Source organism: Microcebus murinus, chromosome 13 (genome assembly GCF_040939455.1).
Source record: "Microcebus murinus isolate Inina chromosome 13, M.murinus_Inina_mat1.0, whole genome shotgun sequence".
Taxonomy (NCBI): Eukaryota; Metazoa; Chordata; class Mammalia; order Primates; family Cheirogaleidae; genus Microcebus; species Microcebus murinus.
In genome coordinates, this window is record NC_134116.1 from 72708167 (window position 1) to 72718154 (window position 9988).

The 9988-nt window shown below is 36.4% G+C and overlaps 1 protein-coding gene across 1 annotated transcript in view; it reads right to left on the reverse strand.

The window, feature by feature from the left end:
* Positions 1-7967, reverse strand: part of BRCA2 (BRCA2 DNA repair associated) — a 71263-nt gene extending 63296 nt beyond the window's left edge. The window contains exons 1-8 of the mRNA XM_076009517.1: positions 7520-7967; positions 6631-6736; positions 3978-4226; positions 2950-3058; positions 2288-2334; positions 2156-2196; positions 1839-1950; positions 131-180 (exon numbers count right to left, since the gene is read on the reverse strand). Coding sequence (XP_075865632.1) covers positions 131-180; positions 1839-1950; positions 2156-2196; positions 2288-2334; positions 2950-3058; positions 3978-4226; positions 6631-6697 — 675 coding nt within the window. The 5' untranslated portion in view covers positions 6698-6736; positions 7520-7967. The remainder of the gene's footprint in view (positions 1-130; positions 181-1838; positions 1951-2155; positions 2197-2287; positions 2335-2949; positions 3059-3977; positions 4227-6630; positions 6737-7519) is intronic.
* Between the last annotated feature and the right edge of the window lie 2021 nt (positions 7968-9988).

The following is a 9988-nucleotide window of genomic DNA, read 5'->3' on the forward strand; positions in this document are numbered from 1 at the left end:
GCTGATGCCATGACAATCTAGCCCAAGTGACAGAGTGAGACTCTGTCTCAAAAAAAAAAAAAAAAATCATCAAGGAATTCCAAAATTATAAGCAATTCAACTGTATAATTAATTTATCATATTTACTTACAGGAGTAGTATCATTAGGAAATACAATTTCAGATGCATCCTCACCTCTGACTGTAAAATAAAAATTCAATTTACCTATACTGTAATATATATTATACATTAAAATTAATGCAAAAACTTATGTATTTTTTAATCAGACATGAAAAAGCACAAATACAATTTGATTAAATGATACATTTGAAACAAAATGAATTGATGTAAGTACAGTAATTAGAAAGGTCAATTAACATAGTGAATAAGCTATACTCACTTCCTTAGTACTACTCACAAAGTGGTAAGAAACTATGGTTTGGTGATTCTGACTTTATGACAATACTGTCCATAATGACTTCAGAAAATTGGATCAAGCTGTGAGGACATGACTTAAATGCTAAAGCTTGGAGACTTTAGCATTTATTTAGACAATAATACAGCCTAAAGGCACACTGTATGTTAAACACTTCTTACTTTTCAAAATGGTTTTTAACCATATTATTTCATCTAAGCAATAAAAGAAGAAAGTAAAATTACTCCCAGCTAAACAGGAATCAAAATGGAATGTTACTTTGCTAGAGTAAACAAAATAAAAGCCTGGCTTGGGTATACTTTAAACTCAAGCTTTGAATACAACCTACACTAACACACATACTTAATGACTCTGTATTCTCAAACATACATAACAAAGTAAAAAAGTTTCACAAAACAAACTTAACTATGTGTAGGACTGCTGGATAAAATACAGGACATCTCATTAAATCTGAATTGCAGATAAACAATGAATAATTTTTTAGTGTAAGTATGTCCCAAGAAATAATATACTTAAAAATTATTTACATTTATCTAAAATTCAAATTTAACCAGATGCACTGTATTTTCACTTTCTAAATCTGGCAACCCTAACTACATGTGATGCATTCAGATTTTTCTATTCTTTTTATTCCATTAAAAAAATGTGTATGACTCATAAATCTCACAACTATTAATGGGTCATGATCTGCAATTTGAGAAACAATGATCTAACCCAGTATCTTCTAAAAAAGAACAATGTTGTTGGCGAATATTTACTTTTTTCTCCTTTATTATCCAATTTTCATGTTTTACCTATAAATTGTGACATATTTATTTAGATCAACTTCCAGATATTAATACTTATCCACACTGTACTTAATCACATTTATTTACAGATATTTAACTTTATGTTTATTGTTGTAAGAGAAACTGGTGAGCCAGCAAAGAGCATACAGTCCAATGGATGATAAATTAAACATTCCAGTTAATCCCATAGTTGTATAACTACACTTGTGAAATTTAAGATCTCAATTTGAACTACTGGCAATACAGACCCACAGAACAAATTTAAGCAGAGAACAAAAGCTTATTTAATGCTGCTTTGATGCCCAAGGTATCAAAATGATCTGTAACATATTCAGTTACACCAAATACCGGCTCTTAAATGCTTATATGTATAGGTAAATGAGTATTTGTGAAACTATTCTAGATTAATGACAAGCACTAAAATATAATGCTTAACACCTACAGAATACCACTTAATGTATTTGTAATTAATCCCAATGTATACTAAATAGAATTATTCTGAATTACTAACACACATAACGACAATATTATCTAATATTTTCTTTTCATGTTTTCCTTTTAACAGAAACATTAGAGATGACAACTGATCAACCTCATCTACATTTTCTTATATGATATGCATTTGCTTGTATTACCTATGAGCACAGTAGAACTAAGCGTGGGTGGTGTGGCTAAAGAACTTGACCAAGACATATCAGGATCCACTTCAGCACCCAGACTTTCAGAAATATGTTTTTGTGTCTGACCCTGGAAAGAAAGACAATATTTATTTCAGAGAAAGGAATGATTAGGAAAATTTTTTCATTCATTCTTTTTTTCATTTATCATTTACTAAATGTCAGTGTGAGGCAGAATGCTACATACAGATCTGTAATTCTCAGAGCAAAGGTTGATATCATTGTCAAATTCTCAATTACAACATCATAAAAATAAACCAGGCAGAATATTTTACCTTCACAAACTTTGGTGTATGAAATAAAGTTCCACATACCGCTGGGGGTAAAAAAGGGGAAAATTATTAAATTTTATTTTTATTAACGTATTCTAGTATTCTAAGAATAAAAAGCCTTGTTTTTAATCTTACCTGACTTTTCTCTTTGTGGTGTTATGTGTGCACACTGTAGAACAGGACTAAAACAAAACAAATCCCTCCAGTTATTAAAAAAGTAACAGAAATTGCAAAAGAGATAAAACATAATTTTTTAAAAAAAGAATCATGCCAATTGTTAGAATTATACTATTTTTTAATATTTTTATATTATGTTTTAAATGTAAATCTCTCATGAAGAATTAAGTATCCACTAAGTGATGTTTAACATGCCCAAAGAAAGCAATAAAGTACTCACAAATTGCAGTTTCTAGGAATTGTATATTTTAAACTTAAAAATTATGTAATCTATAATAGCATCATATTCTCTCCAAAGACTCAAAGTACATAAATAACTTATCTTAAGATAATATTTCAAGGACTTGCTGCTTTTCATCATTATTATTTTTGTTACTTAAAAAGTCACAGAATATAAAAAACCAGCCAATTCAATATTATAAGAAAAACAACTTTTATGTTTCTGATATAAAAATTATTCTATTAAAGGACTCAACCTAAAGACTTAAGTAAGATCTTCTATAGAAGATCTCAGGCTCTCAGCCAAAATATTAGCATGAAAATTAAGTTCATCTCCATAAAACAAATATATGTAGGAAAATGTTTCATTTAAATATTTTAATATAACAGCTTCATCATACCTTTCACTAAGACAAGAATTTAGAAGTGGGCTGGTAACAGCATCTGCTTGATCCATTTTAGCCTTCACTGTATGACGACTTTTATGCTTACTATTGGCAACATTATTTCCTGAAACAGTACAATAATTCAGTGAGGATATATATATTTTGCATTATAAATTTTTATTCTCTGGAACTAGTTAAAAACAAAAAGTCTCATCTATATCATGAAGGAGAAAGAATAGGGAGTTCATTCTGAAAAGGTTTTTCAGTTTGCTGATTCCCCCCAAAAACGGATGTCTCCCCAACCCCCAACTATATTAAGCATATAATATGCATAAAATCCTTTGGGTGCTTCAATTCCAGATAAAACTTTAACCTCAGAGTTCATAATCTAGTAGGGGAAATTTTAAAAAATTATACACACATAGAATGTGTTATGTTCTATCAAGTCACGCACAGTACTATGGTATGGTGAAGGAAAAGAGTAAGGGAAAAGACATTTACTGAAAGCCTACCAACGTACCAAATCTGAACATATCACTCTATTGGTAAAAACCTTTCAAGAGTATGTTACCTATGTCAAGTAGATAATAAATATGTTAATGACTGAATGTATAATCTTACTACATAATTGCTTAGAAATATGTGGCACCTGGGCCAGGGAAACTGCTACCAAATCAAGATATTTATAGCAAATTAATAAAAATATTCTCTGCCCTCTGTGAGAGCCTATAGAAATATAGTTTAATTTAACATGAAAACAAGTTCTAAGTTTTTGGTATAAGAGATGATTCAGCCAAGCTGTTGGCAAAATGTATTAATCAAAGGAGAGAGGAAAAGGAACATTATTTACCTATATTACTTCATTATTCCAAACCTATTAGGTGTTATTTTCATCATCTCCATTTTTCATGTGAGGAAAGTGAAGCCAGAGAGATTGATTTACCCAACATCACACAATTAGTTAATGAAACAGTTGATATTTTAACATTTGCCTGAATTTCTCGTTTGTATCCTTCCCCAGTATACCACATCGTATTACTTACCTAAGTCTAATCTGCATTTATCTAATTCTTTTACAGGAGATTGGTACAGTGACAGAGTTGGACCTTGCTCTTTGAATATTATTGGAGTTGAAGCCAATTGACGATAAGAGGGTTTCCTCTGTGGTGTTTTAAATAGGTGTGGTTCGTAACTGCTGATTTTATACTCAGATTCTTCTGCAGGTTCAGAATTATAAGGTGGAGCTTCTGAAGAAAGTTCATCAAACCAATTAAGACTTATTGGTCCTAAATCTATTAAAAAAAAATAAAAATCTCACTTTTGTTTTAACCAATGACACAGAAAAATTTATGAGCCAGTAAAGTATTAACAGTTAAAGATCACAGGAATAAAAGGATACTTGAGATTTTGACTGTGGATTATTTTTGTTAAGGCATATCAACTAAGCAAGATCACTAATCTCATGATCTTATCAATCTGTAGCAAGGTAGAACGATTTGCAAAAGTGATAATATAGTCCTTAGCTATATTAGCTTTTTATTTATTTTTAATTTTTATTTTCTATCCTATTATTCACAATTCAAAAATAAAAAACCATTTACAGTAGGAATGCATTTCATAGATAAAACTCAAATAATTATGAAGACTACATTAAGTGTATGTGGCAAATTTAAGGGTATAAGAAACATGCAGGCTGGGTGTGGTGGCTCACACACTAGCACTCTAGGAGGCTGAGGCATGAGTTCAGCATCAGCAAGAGTGAGACGCTGTCTCTACTAAAAAGAAATAGAAAGACATTAGCTGGGCAACTAAAAACAGAAAAAATTAGCTGGGCATGGTGGTACATGCCTGTAGTCCCAGCTACTGGGGAAGGTGAGGCAGAAGGATCGCTTGAGCCCAGGGGTATGAGGTTGCAGTGAGCTAGGCTTATGTCATGGCACTCTAGCCTGGGCAACAGGGCAAGACTCTGTCTCAAAAAAAAGAAACATGTAGACTCTCAAATAAAATGGTAAAAAGGAGATTCTCTTTCAAAGGGAAATGACAAAATTTCTATTATGATCTATCCATCCCACGTAGTAGGAGTTCTCAGTTCTCATGACCCTTTTATGAAGTTCAAAAAGTCTATTTTCATAATAACTCTATGGCATCATTTGCCTTTTTCATGATGTAGACATTTGTACTGTGGTGCAAAGATAATGGTGAGTAAAATTGCTGGTGTATTTGCATGAGTTAAGGCAGTGGCACCAAACTGTACTAGCAGCCATTATATTCCTTACCACCATGCCCTTGCTAACAAAAATAGTAATGTCAGTTAAATTAAGAATGTCCTAATGAGGCAGTAAAAATTAATTTTAGTAAAGCTTGATAACTTGAACACATCTTTTTAATATTCTCTGACAACATGGCAAGTATGCATAAAGCACTTCTGTGTGCTGATGTACAATAGTAGTCTAGAAAAACACCCATGATGAGCTGTAAACTGAATTATAGCTGTTTTCATGAAAAGCCATTTTTACTTGAAAGAACAGCTTGTGGACAAACAAAGTTACTCCAACTTGGACAATTTGGTGGACATTTTCTCGCAAACAAACAAAGTGAGCTTGTTACTACAAGGAAAACAACAGAGTTTATTGCCAATGATAAAATGTGAGCCTTCAAATGAAAATTAGAATTTCAGTGGCTCGCAGTAGCTGACTTCTCAATCTTAAAAGACCTTTCTGATGAAATCTGTAGTGAAAGTAATGAATGTGATTTTTTAAAGTACTGTTTAATGAAACATGTCAATATTCGGAATATCTATGTAATTGAGAACACCAGTATTTTCCAAATGATCATTGCATGATGTTACAACATGGAAAGATCTATTGATATGTATATTTGATTGTTGAAAGATCTATTCAAAGTACAAGACAGGCTAATAATGAAAAATATCCACAAGTAACTGAAGACTATTAAAATACTCCTTTTTCCAACTACCTAGCTATATGAGGTTGGATTTTCTTCACATACTTCTACCAAAACAACACACCGCAACAGATTAAATGCAGACAGATGAGAATCTAGCTATCTTCCATTAAGACAGACATTAAAGAGAACTGCAAAACTGTTTTAAAAAAGACCCTATTTCATTCTTCTGTTTTTTTGTTAAAAATGGTTTTTCTTTTTTCTGCCAACACCTTGATTTTAATTGAAAATATTTGTATATTTTGTTGAAAATAGTTATTTTTCATAAAAATATATTATCTATAGTAATGTGCAATGGGTTTTTGTTACTTTAATTTTTTTTAAGTTCTTAGTTTTAATTTATAATATGCTAAGCCATATAAACAAGCTCTTCGCGGGTACTCTATCATTTTTAAGAGTGTGAGGAGTACTGAGGCCAAAATGTTTGACAACTTCTGCCATAAAGTAACATTATCAATGCTTTTGATTTTTCAGTAGTACTTTAAAAACAATTCTACTACAGCTAATCAAGGGACCAGTGTCCACTTTATCCACTGGGGGTTCTATGTTAATTATCTGGTTAACCTATAAACGATTATGTTCTTAATTGGATTTATGACTCCATAAGGAACAGCGTATCGTATAAATAAAACTGAGTAGTATTGGATTCTATTTAGCAAGCATGCAAATTTATTTTCAGAAAACATTTTCTCGGTATAACGTTTTGTCAAGTTATATAATACGTATCAATACCTGCTTTGTTGCATCGCGTCCTAAAAATGTCAAAAAAAGTCGGCCTCTCTTTGGATCCAACAGGCATTTTAATCTACAATATCACTCCAATGCCTGGTACGTAAGTCTGCAAAAGAGAAAATCAAAATACACTTCATAGCGATGCATTCCTTGTTAAGTGACTCTGAGGTAAAAAATAAGAAGCGCTGGTAAGCCTGCCTAAAGTTACTCTCTACCTCAGTCCCATATTTTGGGACAATAACAGAACACAGGATGGGAACATTCTATAATTGTGCTGTCCAATACAGTTGCCACTAGCCACGTTAAGCACTTGAAACGTGCCTAGTGTAACTCAAGAACAGAAGTTTTAGTATCATTTAGTTTTAACCAAGTTAACTAGTCAAGCGTGGTGGCTTTTTGGCTGCGCATTTATAGACGGTTCCAGCTAGAGAAAAACACCTTGTTTGATAATTCCCAGTCAGAAAATCCTCAGAATAGAGCAATTACCTGGGGGTTGGCACATACACTGTGCCCAGAATCTGCAAAACATTTTCCAAAATAGCAATATTCCGTTCCAGTAATGCCACCAAGTTTCCAATTAAAGAAATTTCATACGGGAACACCTGGCGCAGCTAGAAAGCAGTGAGGCAAACCCTCAGCGGCTGGAGGGGCCCTAAGGCCGGGACCGCAGCCGGGAAATGAAGTTCCAGGAAAGGGGCGGGGCCCGAATCTGCTTTGGGGGAATTTGCCTTCGAGACACGGACTTTTCTCTCAGGCAAGAGTGGGGGTTTGGAAGAGACAAACCGGCCAGAAGCCGCGCTCCGACCCAGGGCGCGAGAGGCGACCCCCGCCATCCCGGACGACTGGGACCGCGGAAAACACGCCCGTCTCCACCCCAGCCACAACTAACCCGCTCCAGAACGGCAGCAGCTCTTTTTTTTTTTGCCGGAGTAGGCTGACAAAAACCGCGCGATCACTTAAATCACAATCTGACCCCTCAGGCTTTCCCGCGACGACCCCCTGCGTCAGGCCAGCACCAAGGCGCAGCGCCCCAGCAGCCCCGCCTCTGCCGCCTGGTTTCAGACGCTCGCGCCAAAAGCCCTCTCTGGCCACGTGACGCCGTGACGCGGCGCGCAGCGTACGCGCCGCCGGAAGTTGGGCCGGCGCCTGCCCCACCGCCGCCTCTTCTGCCAGGAGTGGCAAAAGGGAATTCCCTGCTGGATCCGTGACAGTTATTCGCGGACCGAGTAAAGCAGGAGCTGGAGTGCGTGTTGTCTTCTTGTCCCTTCAGAATGCCCGACCGCCCTGCTTGGAGGAGGTCCGCCCTCTGTGTCTATTCCAAGTCCCACCTCCCTTTCCTGTTTGGGTTGGGTGGCGCCCTCGGGCACGACGTGGGACCTTTGAGAGGCTTCGTTCTGACCTTAGAGACGGTGCCCCCTCGAGGCCTGGCCCCCAGAGTGCGTCGATTTTAGACAAGCCTAAACTGGTCTGTGGTTGTGGATGCCATCTTTCCAGACTGCGTGGTAGTGGGTGGGGCTGTTTGAAGTCTGAGGACCTTAGGACCTTAGTTCTAGTAGGAGGGGCTGCTCTTGGGGAGCGGGTGTTCAGGATCCTCTCTGAGCCCCTTCCCTCGCTTGCAAGATTGTGAAGCCCCTGTTAACTCGCTCATGCAGTGTTAGCTACATCCCTCTGCAGGCTTCAGCAGAATCTTTAACATTCTTAAGGTACAGATCGCTGTGTTGGGTGCCGGTCTTCCCCACAAAGTGCCCTGGAAGACCTGATCTCATCTTTGAATTCACAGGCATGTGACATGTCTAGTACAAGGCTTAATTCTGGTTTGTTGTAAGACTTAGAAAGCCTTCAGCTGGATTCAGGAGGTGAGAGCTGCTCATGGGCCTTGCTGCTTCCCGAAAGTACTGGAGCAGTAAACAGCAGAAACAACCTTGACTTAGAAAACGGGTGGGCCCCATTTGGTTCTTTAGGGATCATTTTTTTTTTTTTTTTTTTTTTTGAGACAGAGTCTCCCTTTGTTGCCCAGGCTAGAGTGAGTGCCATGGCGTCAGCCTAGCTCACAGCAACCTCAGACTCCTGGGCTCAAGCAATCCTCCTGCCTCAGCCTCCCCAGTAGCTGGGACTACAGGCATATGCCACCATGCCCGGCTAATTTTTTCTATATATATTAGTTGGCCAATTAATTTCTTTCTATTTATAGTAGAGACGGGGTCTCGCTCTTGCTCAGGCTGGTTTCAAACTCCTGACCTCGAGCAATCCGCCCGCCTCAGCCTCCCAGAGTGCTAGGATTACAGGCGTGAGCCACCGCGCCCGGCTTAGGGATCATTTTAATTTGATAATCAGTAATCTTTAGTTGTAGTAGGAGACCTTACTAATGCAGATAGATTCTAAAGCTTTTGGAGGTCTAATTAACAAAGGAACACACGTCTGTGATCCTTACTAATAATAGCTACTTCTTACTGACCGTTTTATGAGTTTGGCATTCTGCTTTGGTCTTTCAGTTAATATCATGTTTAATTTTAAAGTAATTCTATAAATTGGGGAAACTGACACAAGTAGTTAAGTAACGTGCCTGGTAACAAGGCCCAGGTTTGAATTCAAGTCACTTGACTTCATATATTTAAATATACTGTGATTAAATCTGCATTTATTCTCTAAATGGAGGTAGGGCTGGGGGGAAAGGTTTGTCTCACTAGGAGTGGACTAATGAGAACCTTTGGCATGTCATACAACTCTCTGAAATATATTTTCTCTCATTGTATACACCCCCCTTATAACTTTATGTTCTTTGCTCTCTTGGTACCAGGGACTTTATTCATGAGCTCTGCCATAATATACTTTCTTTCTTATACTCTTCTAGTGTGCCTGCTCAAATAATTTACTATTTGTATTCAATTTACTATATGCTTTATTTTTTATGTATTTAAAAAGATTAAATTAAAATTGTGTAATATATATTAATGTGTGCAACATACTTTGATAGACATAGTGAAGTGATTACCACAGTAAAGCAATTGCCATATCCATCTCGTCACATAGTCACCTTTCTTTTGTGTGTGATGAGAGCACAAATTTCTTAGCATTTCCAGTATATTAATTTCCAGTATAAAATATACTATTAATTATAGTCATCATGCTGTACATTAGATCTCATTAGTACATTAGTCATCATGCTGTACATTAGATCTCTAGATTTATTCATCCTACATAACTGCAACTTTATACCTTCTGACCAAGAGCTCCCCATTTCCCCCACCTCCCTGCCCCTGGTAACTAGCATTCTACTCTCTTAAGTACTAAATTTGACGGTTGATATCTCTGACGTTTCACTTTGACACTTCTTGTTTTATTATTATTATTATTATTA